Genomic DNA, 16,710 nt, shown 5'->3' on the forward strand with positions numbered 1-16,710 from the left:
TCAGTTTCTTTATTTGTGTAATCATGATAGACAATGGCCGAGGCTGCAGTCAGCTCACAGTAAGAGCAGAGGTTACTCACCTATGCATGATAACATCCAGCTTTCCAAGGACTTAATGCAGTCCATGCTGGACCTTCCCTTTAAGTGCCCTCTAAGCAGCTGGGTTACACCTGTGAGGTCCTGTCTATGGATTTGAGCTTTAAAACAGACTGTATATACCCATTTTCAGGGCCAGGATTGTTGAGGCCACAGAGCTGGAGTCTGACCTCAGGCTCTTCTCTGTCTTCATGTTGTACATGATGGTGTCATGGGTCTTTGTGTTCCCGAAGGCTTCTGGGATCAGTCCTTGGACTGGCTAGTGTTCTGCCGGGCCTTCCTCAGTCTGTAGGTCATTCCAGGATGTCCATGGACCTGTTCTGGTCATCCCTCCATTCCTGGGAAAATCATTGCCAACTGAATGTCAGGGTGGTCCTGAGGTCACTGCTGGGAGCCTTTCCTGCTAAGTTCTACTCTGAGTGGGTGGCCAGCTCTGACTCTTTCCCCTTTTCACAGGGAACCCAGAGTCCTTTGCCTTGGTGGAAGAGGTTAACGAGACCCACTCTGGGGCGATGGAACACTTCCTTCTCAAAATGGTTATTGAAAAAGCAATTTTGTCTTCCCTATATGGGGAGTAAGTAAAAATCACCTCAGAGGAACAGAAAGGCAGGGGGCAGAAACTGCTGATGTGAGTGTGTGTGTGTGTGTGTGTGTGTGTGTGTGTGTGTGTGCTCACACGCGTATGTGATTGCACATGTGTATTCAGCAGTAGAATCTGTTTCAGTAAAACTCAAGTTGATGCTGGCTGTCACTGTGGTGGGCTCCGGCTCTGGCAGAATGGGTCCCTCCTCCGGCCACCGAGAGGACGCAGCCGATTGCAGCCTGCTGTATTTACCCTCGGCAGACTATTAACCAACACTAGGCTATTAATCTGGCTTTTGAGCCTTCACTAAAGCCCATAAAAGCCCACAGTTGTCAAATGGAGTTCATTTTAATTTCCTTTCAATCACAGTAAATTATTCAGGTGATAAATCAGCTGGAGCAGCCTCCTGGCTGTAATAGAAACCCTAATTCCTGGCTAATTATCCAGCCCATTGCTGCCAACAGATCAATACAGGCGCAAAATGGAACGGGCCCAGGGCCCTCCCTCCCATTGGGCCAGAGACAGAGAGACAGCTGGGGAAGGGGACGTGCTGCTGACCTCCTGGGAAGTTCAAAGGTCATGAGGGGTTAAATCAGGAGATGGCCTGTTTCTTGTCTAACAGAAAGCCACCAGAAGTGCCCCCCTGTTCTCCTGAGCAGCTTTGTCCACTGCATGCTGGCTCTTCTGTCAGCTAGCAGGTGGATTGGTTTCTAAGTTTGACTGATCCCATGAACATCTTCCCCCTGGGAAGGGGCTGGTCTGTTGGCATCACCCAACAAGACTGGTCTCGATCTTCAGGGACAGACTCAGAAGCTACCAGGAGCCAGATAAAGGTCTGGGCTCTGTGGGGGGACCCGAGGCCCTGGCTTCAGGGCGCTCATTTTTTCCCTGGTTGCATGTATGTTCTGTCATGAGGAGGTGGGGGAGGGGAGGGGGGAGAGACAGGCATGCCAGGCCAGACGTGCAGAAAGATGCCTGGAGGAGGTGTCCTTGGGAATATCTGGAGAGCTGGGCAGATCTGGGCCCGTGGAGATGGTAGCGTTGGCTGGAAGGGTGTTCTGGATAGCTGGAACAGCATGAGTCCAGGTCTGGAGGAATGCCAGTGTGGAGCTGGAATGCTATCTGAGTGACAGGAAGTCAGGGACTCAAATCCCAAAAGGATGGAATACGGAAGTGAGGACATTGGATGTTGCTTTGGGATCAGAAAGTCTCAAAGAATCTGGGTGCTGTAGCCTGGACCATGCTGTGGCACTTCTTGCTTCTCGCTCCGGCCCTGCTGTGGCCATTGGAACTTCCTTCCTGCAGCCCATCCCTACTCTGTCTTTCACAGGACTTTTCACTCTCCCGTGTCCCTTTGCTTGCCCATAGGAATCTCTTGCTCTGGCTAGGCCTCACCCCACTGCCCTACAAGAGCTGGGCTGCTTCTCTGTGAAGAGGGTTGCTAACCGTGTCTCAAGCTGGCATGTGCACATGTATGAGTATGTGTGTGGACACCAGGAACAGCTTGGCAAGTGCTTGGTGGCAGGTACCCTAATCACAACTACTTTCTTATGTTGTTTACACTCTCAACTGCTGATCACTGGCTCCTTGCATGGAGCATCACCCGAAAACTGCACGTATATCCCCTTTCCCCTGGTCCAGGCCGAGCAAGAGTCCTGCCCACTCCTGTGAGTCACCCATGGCCCCATAAGCCCACACCCACTGTCTCCTGTTTGAACTCAGACTCACAGAGTGCTAACGCTTGCTGCCGTGTCGTGGCCAGTGTGTACTCACTGTTGACCATCAGCCCTGGAAGATTCAGCAAAGAGCCACTTGATGCATCTTCCTCCCAGGCCACAAGAACCCCTGTCACCCCTCTGTGCAGACAGGACAGCAAAGGTCCAGTGAGACTACTATATAGTGACTTAGCTAAGGGACACAGCAAGCCCAGAGTCAAGATGAGAAGTGAGCATTCACTCCTTGGCAGGGGGCTGCAAGAGGGTAGAGGGAATGTCTATGGCAGGGCAGGAGTGAGCAGAGGCCTCATCCTCCAACATGAGGGAAGAGGGGTACAGACAACCCCCACCACACCCACACCCACACACTATTTCACTTGAAATGTCATTTTCTTCTCTTCCTGGAAACTGAGGTCCAGAAAAAAAGTGAGGAGTTCAACAGAGCAGGGGCAGGGCTCAAAGCAAGGGTCCCCAGCTCCCCAGTCAGGAGATGCTCTTTATTCCCCCTATTAGATCATTCAGTGAAAGTAACAGCAAGCCCTGGGCCAGGCCACTCAGCCGCAGAGACTCAGGCCGCTTGACTTGCTGGCAAATGGATGAGATGGCCAGTCTCCATGGCCAGCAGCTCGGGGCTCACTTCTTAGTGTCACCACCATTCCACGCTGGGGGATCACAGGGGTCACAGGCAGGGCCCATGGGCAGTCAGTCAGAAGACAGTGAGCAGGAGGGGGCTCAAGGAACTCATACCCTTGATGCACAGGCCTTTCCCAGCAGCAGCCCATTGCTTGAACCATCATTTGTCCACAGTGATTGGGAACAGGGCACGGGGGTATGTCATTCATAGTCCAGTGCCTGCATGCACGCAGGGCAGCCTTACAGCCTCACCTTCCATCGCTCCTCATTACAGCATGCCACAGAGAGGTGAAGAAGATTAACCAGAAAACACTGAGTCAGTCATTATCCTGCCCGCATTTTGCCTTGCTAGACCGGCCTCAGAACTCACAGGCAGGCCAGCACCAGGCCACGGTGTTCTGAAGGACACCATAGAAACACAGCTTCCCAGAGCCTGCAGCCCAGGCCTCCTCCCTACTGGGCCTCATCTCTACCTGAGCCCATAAGGCCTTGCCCTTGGGATCCAGTGCAACATTCCCTCCTCAATATTGTTGCCCTCGGTGCAAACATCAGAGAGAATGCCCCCCTCCTTCAGCTCTTCACATCATCTGTTGAGCCTTCTCCTGTGTCTGCGGCTCCTGAGTTCACATCACACCATTCTGCGCAAGAATTAACAGAGATGATATCTGGTCTATGCCTCTGTCCCCTCCAAGCCTGGCACTGTCTTGGGTCTGCTGCCCATGAGCAGAAATGTGTTGGACCAATGAGCTCCTGAATGAGTGAGGAGGAACCTGGACAGCTCTGAGATGCCTCCCAGTGAACACCTGGTGGTCTTGAGCCCATCTTCCCAGGCATTTAAATGGGTGAAGTGGAACACAGCTTCAGGGCTTCTCCGAGACTCCCATGAAACACAGAGAGACTCACAACACTCAGTGTCTACGCTTCATTCATCCTGCCTTAATGGAGATGCTGGCAACCTTGTGTGGGAAAGCCAGGCCAGGCATGCAGCCCTGGGCCCTCACCCTTGGTGACTTATTTACATCTCACACAGCTCAGATGAAATGTGGCTTTTACCATCTCTCAGAAAAGACTCATTGGTGGAAGGCAGCTGTCTGTGATAGAAGTCGACTCTTATCCCTAAAACCCAGGCTCTAGAATGGGATCAGCTTTGCCCAGTGCCCATGGTCATGTCACTTGCAGGGGAGATACCATTTAACTTGTAAGAGAATAAGCAACATCCTCCCACAGTCTGTAAGTCCAGACTCATGTCCCGAGCATCCCCTCCCACCCTGACCCTGAAGCCCGGGCACACTGGATCTTTCCACTCCTGCTAGCTTCCTCTGGCCTCAGGGCGTTTGCACTCGCCATTCACTCTGCCAGACACATTCCTCCACACCTACATCCTTTATTGTTGTTTACCATGGCAGCCTCTAAGCTGGCTCAGTCTCTGCTTCAGGTTCTCAGCGGACCTTAGACAGCTTTCCGGCACCAAGCTGCAAGTCTTCTACAAATCTATAGGTTTGGGGACAAGTTCAAGCTTGTCTGCTCACTGATGGGCACATAGTGTCTGGTTCCACGCCTTACCCATACTAGACAATTGCCAATGTTTGCTAAGTGAATATTTGCTGGGCAGCCTTAGGCAAGTTGCTTTGTCTCTGTGGGCCTCAGTTTCCCTATCTGAAACCAAACTGGCTAAATGGTCTGTAAAAGTTTCCACAGGATCAGCTCTGAGAGAGCCATGAAAGAAAGGCCTGATGTCTGACTTACCTGTCAGACCAGGGCCTTCTCATGGTTCCCCATACCTGGGCTACTCACCCCTGCAAGCAGTCCCATAATGCCAAGCATAGGCCAAGTGTCATGAGAGATCATCCCATACTCCATGGCTGTAAGCCTGAGGCCACAGAGTGATTTTATCTATTTAGATCATGTTCCTAATTGACAGGATGGCAAAACCACCTGAAGTGACCCAGAAGATCACCACATACACCCCTATCCAAAAAAGCCCTTGGAAAGCATACCACTCACTAGCGGCAGAGCAGCCAGAGGAGTCACGTGCCTCTGTGGCTGGCCAGAAACAGAACTACCAGGCCAAGGAGCCTCGGAGTCCCCCTGAGCAAATCCTCCTGGCCTTGTGGGATGTTGTGACCAGCCGAGCCTGGCCAAAACAAACAAAATTCCCACTCTGCAAAGACCCTCACCCTTACTGTGCAGATGCCCCCCACTCCAGGAACGGCTTGGGCCTGCACAGTGGCAGCAGGCGTGGTGGGCAGGAGTCACAGGCATACCTGTTCTGGCTTGATGGGCTCCGTGGTGGTGAAGATGTCTGAGTAGTGCTGTCTCTCAAACACGCGGTCCAGCACCTCCAGCTGCTGCTGTGTGAACAGATCTCCCCGCATCTGCTTCCGGAGGAAGTCTCTGCCTGGAAGTGAGTGGCCGTTTGGCACTGGAGACTCCTGGATACCTTTGATGAGCATGAGAGAGAAAGGGTAAGTGGAGGCTTTTCTGCCACCAAAGGAAGAAAGGCCAGACCCTGAGACTGGGAAGGGTCCTGACCAACCCTCCAGCCCAGCTCCCTGCCCACGACAAGGATTCAGGTAAGGGCTGCAGGACTAGGCCACCTGCTGCCAGCTGCAGAGTCAGCCTCCCCAGTCACATGCCAGGCACGGCGCAAAGGCCGTTTGTTAGATGGTATGTCCTTTACTTTGCACACTGGCCCCCGACATGCTGCTGTGCTTTGTATTTGTACCCCGGTGCTGTGTGTTGGAAGTTGGATGGGCAGGGGTTGTTTAAAAGGGGTGGGGCCTTTAAGAGCTGGAGGAGGTCAGGAGATCAGCCTCTCCCTTCTCTCTGGCATCCTGTCTGGTGGTGCCTATTCTTTCTGCTTCCTCCTCCTCCTCCTCCTCCTCCTCCTCCTCCTCCTCCTCCTCCTCCTCTCAGTTCTCTTCTCTCACACAAGCGTGTGCACACTCACACAAGTTCTTCACCAAGGCTGAGCCAGCACCACGGGTTTGAACTTCCAGAGCCATGAGCTCCTTTATAAACTTACCTGCCCTGAGGAATTTCATTACAGAAGCAAAGGAAGGAACGAACTCGGGATATTACTATTTCCCCCCATCACAAATGAAAATTCCAGGCCTAGAGAAATGAAACAATGTCTTTGCCTGAGGATTTCAGCTCAGAGTGACTCAAGGACTTAGTCATGGGTGTTATTGGCCCTCTGTACCTCTCCCTGATGTCCTCACCCTGCACATTGGTCATACCATCGTGTCCAGTCTGTGACACACTGTTCTGGGAAGACAGGCAGACGTGCACAATTCCAGTCACACACCTGTGCTAGTTGACTTGACACAAGCCTATCAACATCACGTGGGCACTGTCCCTGAGAGACTGCATTTCTGGGCATGTGCTTTATACCTGGTTTATGTATATGGAAAGTGATGGATGCACAAGTTCTTGAGACAAGAGGCTGGAAACAACCCAAGTTCATTCATAGAGAACTGGCTAAGGATACCATAGTATTTCTTGGGCAATGGAAAGCCATGCAGCAGTGAAAAGGAAGTGAAATCTGTGCCAAGATGCCAAGATCTCAGGACCCAGGGTCAGGTGGAGAATGAGCAAGATCTCAGGACCCAGGGTCAGGGGAAGAGTGAGCGAGATCTCAGGACCCAGGGTCAGGAGGAGAATGAGCAAGATCTCAGGACCCAGGGTCAGGTGGAGAATGAGCGAGATGTCAGGACCCAGGGTCAGGGGAAGAGTGAGCAAGATCTCAGGACCCAGGGTCAGGAGGAGAATGAGCAAGATCTCAGGACCCAGGGTCAGGGGAAGAGTGAGCGAGATCTCAGGACCCAGGGTCAGGAGGAGAATGAGCAAGATCTCAGGACCCAGGGTCAGGGGAAGAGTGAACGAGATCTCAGGACCCAGGGTCAGGTGGAGAATGAGTGAGATCTCAGGACCCAGGGTCAGGTGGAGAATGAGCCAAGTGCAGGCTCCTGATGGTCACAATGTTTGGTGAAAAAAGAGAAGAAAAGGTGGTTTGACGTGTTCTTACAGATGTTCAGATATATGTATACTGCATAAAGTCTTACTTTCTAGCACAAAATATAATAGAAAGGTTGCATACAATATGCACGAGATGAGCAGTGCATGTGGTGAAGCAGCTACCTTTTGTTTCAGGACTTGAGAGCATTGTCTATTCTGAAGTAAAAGTTAAAATATTCTGCTGTGTTAACTACCCATTGTGTCTGTCTCTGGGGATGGTGTTTATATTTAAAGAAAATATAATGAATAATTAATTTGAAAAATGGGGTTGAACTGTCTTTTGTGGGTCTTGGATTTGACCTGTTCAAGACGAAAGCAAGCGTGAGAGCAGAGGGTCCCTGCAAGCACATGGCCTCTGGGGCTCATCATTGCCCAGGGTTCTCAAGGACCAGGTGTCCCTGCGGGCTGATGAGAGGCTGTAGAAATCAGGCCCTGGTGGGGCTTCTGCTTGTATTGTTGAATCCGTGAGAGCACCACCAAAGGTCAGCTCTCCTATTGAGAGGCACCACATACCCCACCACATACCCCAGGCCTCATCCAGCCTCTGCCCCAAGAAACACATACTGCCCATTGTCATGACAACCCTCCACCCATGGAAGGAATGAGACCAAACCAAGGAACCTGAAGTGGTGGGGTACTGTATCCCGGGGCCTCAGGTAGAAGAGAGTTCCAGCCGCTCTGTCTGCTGAGCCTGAGATTTGAACAGAGATCAACTTTGGGGGTTCCCCTGAGTACTGGTCTCTCAAGATCCTCAAGAGGGCTGACAGGCCCAGAGCACCCCACAGGTCCTACAGGAAGGGCTTTTAGGGATGGCTTACACGATACCTGAGAAAACAGATCCCTCATCAGTTTCAAAGCAAGGCTGGGCCACATGACCTGATAGGTGTGGCCCAAAGTGGAAGCTGATCCCTCTGAACAACATTCTCAGCATGAAACCTGTGTCACTCTTTCGGGGCAGTGACGCTGGCCTTCACAAGCCAGGTGTCTGCTCTGGCCTACAGGATGCCATCCCTAGTGCCCCTCCTTCCCTTCTTCCTTCATGGTCCGTCCCCTTGGAGACCATCCCTATAAAGTCAGCAAGATCAGTAGATGTGGGATGTGGAAGCTTACTGCCCGGTAATGCTCTTGTGCTGGCCAGCACCCAACAGAGAACCTTATTATCAATGGTCCAATGTGCACGCACACGTATGAACACACACACACACACACACACACACACACACGCACGCACGCACGCACGCACGCACGCATGCACGCACCCACGCACACACACTGCTCTGCTCAGCTCACTCCTACTCAGCAAATGCTCTGTGCAAGTCACCCTGTCCCAGCCACTTTTGCCACAGTGACCTTGCACTCCAGGGCACCCAGCAAATTTCTTGCTGCCATGGAGATCACATCAATTTTTAAGAGATTGCTTTCTGCCTCCCTACTTCAGCTAAACTCTCCAGCCTGCAGGCTGCCTCCCAGGCAGCCAGCAAACTCCAGATGAACCCAGCTTCCCAACTCCCTCCGAGGTCTCCACTCTTGGTTGTTTCCTGAGAAGACCCAAGTCTGCCTTGCCTGGAGGATTCCCAAACAGACTCTCTCAGCTGAGAGCCCTGAAAGGGTAGAGCTTCATTTCCTGAGGAAGCCCGGAGAGGGTGGCTTGACTCCGGATCCCTGTGAACAAGGTCACCAAGTAGGGCCCAGCACAGAGAGAGGGCTCAGGGCATGGAGCCAACTCAAGTTACATATAATGAGTCCTTGGACTCCAATACAACATTGTGTACACTGCAAGTTTAAGCAGCCTAGCTGGGACTTGTTTTCACTTCTGCAGAGTCTTTCGGGAAAAGGACCAGCCTCGTCCAGCTATGACTTTCTCTAGGTCAGTATTGGTCCCCATGGGCTGCACTCAAGGGAACTCAGGCTGCCTTGATGCCCCAGATGCTACCAGCTTGTCCCCAGCAAGCACCTCCATCCACATGCTTGCTTGAGTGGGGAAAGAATTAAGTGACAATTCCTTAAGAAGTCATGAGATTGCTGGGTGTGGTGACACATGCCTATAACCCTAGAATTCAGAAGGTGGAGGCAGGAGGATCGAGAGTTCCATGCCAGCCTGCCAAAAGATCCTCTGTCAAGAAAAAAAACCAAAACAAAACAAATAACGAACAACAGCAAAAAGACTTAGGACACTCCTAAACACGTAATTATACATTCAATTTAATAAATATTTAAAAAGTTACTCTGTATCAAGTAATATTAAAAACTTAAGATGATTTTATTTTTAACTATGTGTACGTATATATGTTGTATGTGGGGGGATTATGTGTTCATAAATTTGGGTGCCCACAGAGGCCAGAGACCTTGGATCCCCTGGATCTGTAGTTACATGTAGTTGTGAGCCACTGGATATGGGAGCTGGGAACTGAACCTGGGTCCTCTACAAGAGCAGTATGTACTCTTAGTCACTGAACCATTGCTCCAGCTGCCAAAACTAAAATTTTAAAAAGCAAACAAGAAGAGAGGGTGCAGTGGTGAGGGGTGTGATCTAGATAGGACAGCCCACTGCAGTGAAGTGGCCAAACAAACCAACATGTGATTGCAAACTGACTGATGGTAACTATGAAACAGTGCACAGAAACATGCATGTGACGTAAAAGCTGAAGTGAATGCCCCAGCCCTGGGGGAGGGGGGGGGGAGAAGCTGTGTTTGAACCACAAGTACAGGATGGGCAGGAGAAGAACAGAGAGGGGAAGGGATGAAACCCCTGGAGACTACAGAGAGGCTGAGAGGCCACAGAAGACTTGAGTCTTGCTGAGGGGTCCCTGAGCAGACTTGAGCAGCTGGGGAAACCGTTACCCACTTCATTTCTCAATTCCAGGCTTTGTTTCCTAAACTCTGCTTCCAACTGCATCTTTGGAGACCAGGAGCCAATCAAGACAGCATTTGCTATCAGCCTGTTAGCCACAGCTTAGCCACTCAAGCCAACAGTAACACAAACCACACTTCTCATTGCCCCGTGCCCCATTCTCCAGGACAGACACAGCCTGCAAGTGCACACACCTCCTCCTCCAGGATGCTCTCCATCCTGCCCCAGTACTTTCCCGGCTCCCCTTCTTAGGGCTCTAAACACCCCTTATCTCTGCAGCAAGCCCCTGACCCAACATACTCACACTGGCCTATTCACTAGTTCACCTCTGTTGCAGCCAGACGAAGTACCTCTAACAATGAATTTACGACCAACACCTTCCTTCAGCAAATTTGGTCTGTACAAATCAGGATCCCTCCGTGTGTCTTCACTCATCCATCGACCCTTCCCTCCATCAAGTTCTGCAAGTGTTGTTGCAAAGGATGCAGCCATAGACAAGAGCTAACAGCCCTTCCTTCCTGGAGTTCCATCGATGGAAGAGGCAAACGTTAGCTGAAAACTAATCAGGCCAGGCCAGGCGTGAGTATCACCCAAGATGAGCACTCTAGCAAAAAGGCACCTGGTTCCAAGAAGGCAAGGACATGCCAGCCTGCCTCTGGATGCTGCACACAGTGGGTGCACTGTGGGTATAAGCTACACAAAGAGATTACGTGCTCAGAGGCAGCTACAGAAATAAATACAAAAGTCATGCCCAGCACCAGGGCAAGTCTGAACTTCCAGGCAGGCAGTGTGACTGTGGTGCTCAAGAGATGCTGACTTAACTGGAGGCTGTGGTCTCAGAGGCAGGCTATAGAAAAATTCAGACCCATTTTATTCCAGGGAGAAACTCTAAACTCACACTGTGAATAGTATGCTTAAATATATAGACAGATACAGGCAAAAGTGCAAAGGTATACAGGGCCACGGTATCTTTAAATCTTTTTTTTTTTTTTCTGCTCCAAATCAAATAATATGTAATAGACCCAGTGCTGGGCTTAGTCAACCATGGCTCGTAGAATTAACATTCTGGAAGCTAGCTTCAGGGGAGCAAGGGGCAGGAAGCCCCGTCTCAGGAAGCAAAAAATGCTGCCTTCAAATTTCAGGTTAAGCCAATGTTATTCAGAACCCGGCTTTGAAGCTAAAAGCTTTATACAATTGGGTCTGGTCACGCAAAGCAGGAGGAAGCAAGATGGCCTGAGATTCCCATCTGTCGGGAAAAGCTGTCTCTTGTGTGTCTTAAAAGATCATAAAGCCCTTGCGTTTTCTTCAAAGCACAGAGGATTCTGGGAGTTTGCGTTTTTCTTGCAGGATTCTGGTTTGTCTCTTTGAAAATCATCACACATTTTATGTCTGGCGATGCTTGCTGGAAGGAAAAAGATAAGGACAAACAGGAGTCTGCAAAACCCCTTCTGGTGTCAAGGCCTCTGGGACTCGGCCTCAGCTGGGCACTGAGAAGCCCTGAGAAACCAGGCTAGCTTCTTGGGATCAACCTCTAGCTTTTCTCAAAGTTCTATTTCTCCACAGAGCTGGGACCAGACCCAGACCCACGCAAGCCTCTTTCATCCTCACAGCTTGTCCCCAGTCCAGCAGCCAGGCCCAGTGGGAAAAGCATTAAGAGCTAGCAAACCTGGTTTCTAGCTATGTGTGCTTGGATAAGAGTCTCTCTGTCTCCAGGCTCCAGAGTCCCCATCAGTAAACTAGGGAGGCTGAGTGAGTCCTTTCTAATAGGTTATGGTGGTACACACCTGTAATCCTAGATCCCGGGAGGCTGAGGCAGGAGGATCAGGAGTTTGAGTCCAGCTTGGGCTTCATAGTGAGTCTGAGGCTAGCCCGGACCACAAAGTGAGACCCTGTCTTAAAAATATGTAGAGAAAACATAAAGCCATTTCTAACTCCTTTCTCCTTCAAAACTGACTTAGATTTTATCTGCTAAATAGTATCAAATGATCACTGTCCTCTCTATATTGCTTTGTAGGCAATCTCCCCTCCTCCCCCCACCTCCCCCACACACACACCACTACCAATGCCCTAAGTGATTGCTTCAGCCAATCAGTATCTAATTGTCAATGCTTTGTTTAAAAATGGACAAGCAGTATGGAAGAGATCTCTTTAGGGAGAGAGGCTCCTGTCAGAGAAAGGCAGAAATCTCTCTGTCTCTCTGTCTGTCTGTCAGTCTCTCTCTCTCTCTCTCTCTCTCTCTCTCTCTCTCTCTCTCTCTCTCTCTCTCTCTCTGTGTGTGTGTGTGTGTGTGTGTGTGTGTGTGTGTGTGTGTGTGTGTGTGTTTTCCTGGAATGAAACCCAAGGCACTACTGTGCTTAGAGACTCCCCATCCTTACTCTGGCCCCAGGTCTTCCCAGCTCAGCTGGTTTGCCATTTCCTCCTACAGCTGTGGTACCACTGTACTCCCAGGATGCCCCCTCAACACACAGTGAGAACACTAGAGAAAGTCCAGACTCATCATTTGCCCCTGGAGTCTTGAGGCAGCCTAATGGGCCTTGGATGTCATCTAGGACATTCCAGCTTGGGTCAGATGAGCTCAAGAAACTTGGAGTTGATCTTTGCAAGTATAATGACCAGTTCTGCAAGCAATCTAGACAGGCATGGTGGCCCAGACCTGAATTCTCAGCACTGGGGAAGTAGAGGCAGGAAAATGAGGAGTTCAAGACCAGACTCTGCTACACAGCAAGCCTAGGTTAAAGTTAGCCTAGGATACATGAGACCCTGTCTCAAAAATAAACAAAAAAATAAATCAATTAAAGTAACATCTATAAAACAGACCAGTCATGTTAATCTGCATCTTAAATGTTTTGGGTGGAATTGGAAAGAACCTTGCTGTGGGCAAAATCAACTGTGGAATTTCTCCACAGGAGGAGTTCAAGGTCACACAAGCTTTACCAAGGGTAAGCAGCCAGAAGGGGCTGAGGCTGGCTATATTAGCTGGGGCTACCTTGGCAAAAACATTTCTACATCAGTCCCTAGCAAAGAAAGAAAGGGGCTTGGCAGTGACATAGAAGCACTGTCTGAAAGTCCGAAGGCTAAGTTAGACACCCTTCCTTCTGGCTCTGTTAGAGGGCTTTTCACAGGTTACAACTATGATCTGCAGTTGACCCACGCCTCTTGTGAGCTTGGTCTCAGGGAAGGGGATCTCCATTTATAGTCAAGGGAACCTGAGAGATCTTGCTCACTCAAGATCACACAGTAAATGCACAGCAGAGCACTGACAGGCCTCTTAACGATGCATGAGGATGAAGTGGATGTGTTTCAGAATACTGGGGAAGCCTGGGTACCCCACATTTACAAACCCATGGTACCTAAGCAACTTCTCCCATCTCCTGGTGTGTGTGTGTGTGTGTGTGTGTGTGTGTGTGTGTGTGGTTTTTTTACTCAGATTGCAGATTGAAGCCAGAGCCTTGTGCATACTTTCTAAGCACTCTACCACTGAACTCTTTTCACCTATTTTTTCTTTATTAAGAAATTTTTTATTCATTTTACATACCAACTACAGATCACCCTTTCATCCCTCCTTCCGCTCCCCCCCCCACCAGTTCATTATTTTAAGACAGGGTCTCACTAGGTCACCCAGTCTGGCTGTGAGCTCACTCAGCAGGCAGGCTTTGAAGTTTCCATCCTTCTGCCTCATCCTCCAGAGTAGCTGAGATTCCAGGCTTGTGCCAGGAGGTCCTGCCTGGAGACTTCTTTAGCATCCCTATTTCTTAATTTTCTCATCTGCAAAATGGGATGCTCATAATACCTGGGGTTGCTGAAAGAGTCATTGTAAACCACTGAGCACAACACCTGGTGCATAGTAGGTGCTGTTCCTAAGACCACGTGCGCTAGCCTGTTTCCCTCGCTGAAGTGTGAGCTGTCTGAGGGCAGAGGCTCTGAGGGACTATTTCACACAGGATATGTGCTCTTCTGTTCAATGCTTGTTGACTAGATGAGTAACCTATGGAAATGCAAGGGGCCTTAGGGCTGCACACTTCAGGGGAACTCCACAATGGCCAGCCTCCACTGTGAGTTCAGAAAATCATCCATGGTCTCAGTGATTCTGGAGGGAGAGAGGGAGCAACAAGCACAGGTTCATTTCTACCTAGGATCTGAGGCCAGTCACAAAATGTTCACACAGAGACAAAGATGAAGGACCCAGACTGAGCTGAGCCTCCGACTTCATGGAGTTCACACCGAGAGGCAAAGGCAGCCGGTTGTCTGTAGCCTGCTTAGCAATACATGTGGTTTTCCTACTCCAGCTAATTCAGAGCGTCTGCCCTCTATCTAGGGTAACTTGGGGTGTACCAGGGATAGCCTAACAACCTCAGGGGTCCTGAGGAGGGACTACCTGAGGTCAGGAGTGAACAGTCACAAAGCACCAAGCCAGGCAAGGCCATGGGAATCCAGGCAAGGACAATCAGAGCCAGTTGGCTGCCATTTTAGGGGATCTATGGGGGCCAGACATCTTTCTAGGCACCAGAGTGGCAGGGCAGGAAATATCCTACGGCAGCTGAGAACCCAACTAACGTTCCAGATGATTTTATACATCCCTCTCGAAACTAGGGCCACAGACTGAGAAAATCTGAAGTGGCATGGAGGAAAATTCCATCAGAACCACCACGATTCAGCCATTAGTTTCGCTCAATCTTTCTTCTCACGGGAGGAAAAGACGAAATTGTAAAATTGGCAAATGCGTTCAGGTTTGACTCGAGCGAATCTGATTGTGCTGCACATTACACAATGAGTCAGAGGCATTGGTGATGGAAAGAACCCCAGGGACTAAAGATCACTCCCTCAGGGATGGTAACAGTGAGGCCAGATGGCAAAGCACTTTGTCTGGGGCCAGATAGCAGGTTCCAGTCTGCCAGCCCAGGCCATGAGGCCCCTCCCTGATGCCAGCACCAAATCTCTCAGTTCATCACTCAGGAGTACCAGGTGGGTATCTGGTGTGGCCCTTGCTCCAGAGCTTAGAGGGTTCAAGTCTTAACTCCCACCCTGGAGAGGAGGAGGCAGACAGTGGACACTCACGCTACTGTGCCGAGAGAAGTGTCTGGAGCTGGCAAAGCAGACACAGCCCTGGAGTCAAGCAGCTAACCCAACAAATCCCCAAGGACAGCAAGTGCATGGCTGCCCTTATTTAAAAAATGAGGGAATCGAGAAACAAGGAAGTTTAATTCCTTGCTCAAGCACCACAGCTAAAAAGTAGAAGACGTAGGATCCGAACACAAGCAGGTATTCTAGCATGTGTTCTGAACCCAATCTAATGCACTCCACATAATCCACACCAGGACAGAATAGTCCAAAAGGGCTCCTTGGAAATAATTCAACTTGAGTCTTAAGGTGAGCCGGAAAGAGTTAGCCAAAGAAAGAGTGGGCCGAGAGGTACTATATAAAGTCCACAAACCCATGCAAGGCTTCCCCCCTAACTATCTGCTCAGTTCCAAGACTCCTTATCCAGAATGTAACCCACCCCCAGCATACAGCAGTCTGTCTCCCATCCCCCTGCTATGCATAAATAAATAATAGTTTAAAATCATATACAGCCTGAAATCTTCACATTACCCCTATTTGAGTTTTTAAATCACTGTCTTTATTTTTCCCCCTCCAAGGACAATATAACTAGAAAGACAGTTCATATGTTGAAATGTATCTGTCTGATCATTGCACAAATGTTTCAAGAGAAATCACTATATTCCTCCAAGATGGGTATGGGTTTAGTCATAGATCAAAGTGAGAGGAAAAAAAGATAAATCATCAGAGATCCAAAAATACTTTTCATTTGGAGGAGATACCAGGCCATTTTGCTGGGACTGATGGAATCCTTGCTCTGTCTCCATTACCTGCCTCGGGCAGCCCCAGCCAGGAGCCAACGGCAGAGATGATATTCTCCATAAGATAGTCCCCGATATATATATATATATATATATGATCTTCAACCTCTATTGATTGACCAATTTCACAAGCAAAGACTGGTGAAATGAAGCTGAAATGAACATCATGCTTTAACTCATTGAACCTATCAGGCCTGAGTTAATCTCACTGTCCACTGTCTCTGATAGAATTCAATTGATCAATCATGTTTCGGTGATAGTACCATTTCACTGGCTTATTGCTTCTTCATTTCAGAGCTTGACCTGTTAGATATACTCGGACTGGCTCGACTTCTCTTGGATACACAGAGATCAGCCTCTGCCTGCCAACGTGTGTCATCTCCCATCCCAGCTGAAAAGAACTCAAGAGGCTTTTGTGTGTGTGTGTGTGGTGTATTTTCCCACCAAGCACTTGAATGAGAGGGGTGGGTTTATGGAGGACAGCCATCATGAGTGCCGAGAAGGCTCTTCCCTCTGCATGGAAGCCCTGTTCCCTCTTCCCTATGAGAGCACGTTGACTTGTTTGGGCTCTGAACTCAACAGGAGCCTATTTCTATATGAGACAGTCAAGTGGTATGCCTAGGGAAAAGGCGCATTAGAAAATGATAAAAATAACAGTCTCTACATCTCAGACATGTTCATTCTTAGAATGACATTTACCTGCTTATCTGACTGTAATGGTGACCTCAGATACTAGCAACAGATTATGGCCCCCAGGGTGCAGATGGACAGGAAGTGGGCTCTTTCAGGCAGAGGTAGCTTGCCTAGGGTCACAATGTTACCAGGCCAGATAAGACAAAAGTCCCAGTATATCAGTTCCTCAGTGCCTCTGACCCTCAGAGGCCAAACCATAGGCAATTTCAGAATGCCCAGGGTATTTCAGGCAAGCCATTTTGATCCTGACTTCTTAGATCTTTG

The 16,710-nt window shown here is 49.6% G+C and overlaps 1 protein-coding gene across 2 annotated transcripts in view; it reads right to left on the bottom strand.

Moving 5' to 3' along the window:
* Pax5 (paired box 5) overlaps positions 1–16,710 on the bottom strand; it is a 165,245-nt gene that overhangs the window by 95,105 nt on the left and 53,430 nt on the right. For both annotated transcript variants that reach the window (XM_036179224.1, XM_036179225.1), the window contains exon 6: positions 5,292–5,467. In XM_036179224.1, coding sequence (XP_036035117.1) covers positions 5,292–5,467 — 176 coding nt within the window. The remainder of the gene's footprint in view (positions 1–5,291; positions 5,468–16,710) is intronic.

This window comes from Onychomys torridus, chromosome 2 (assembly GCF_903995425.1).
Source record: "Onychomys torridus chromosome 2, mOncTor1.1, whole genome shotgun sequence".
Classification (NCBI taxonomy): Eukaryota; Metazoa; Chordata; class Mammalia; order Rodentia; family Cricetidae; genus Onychomys; species Onychomys torridus.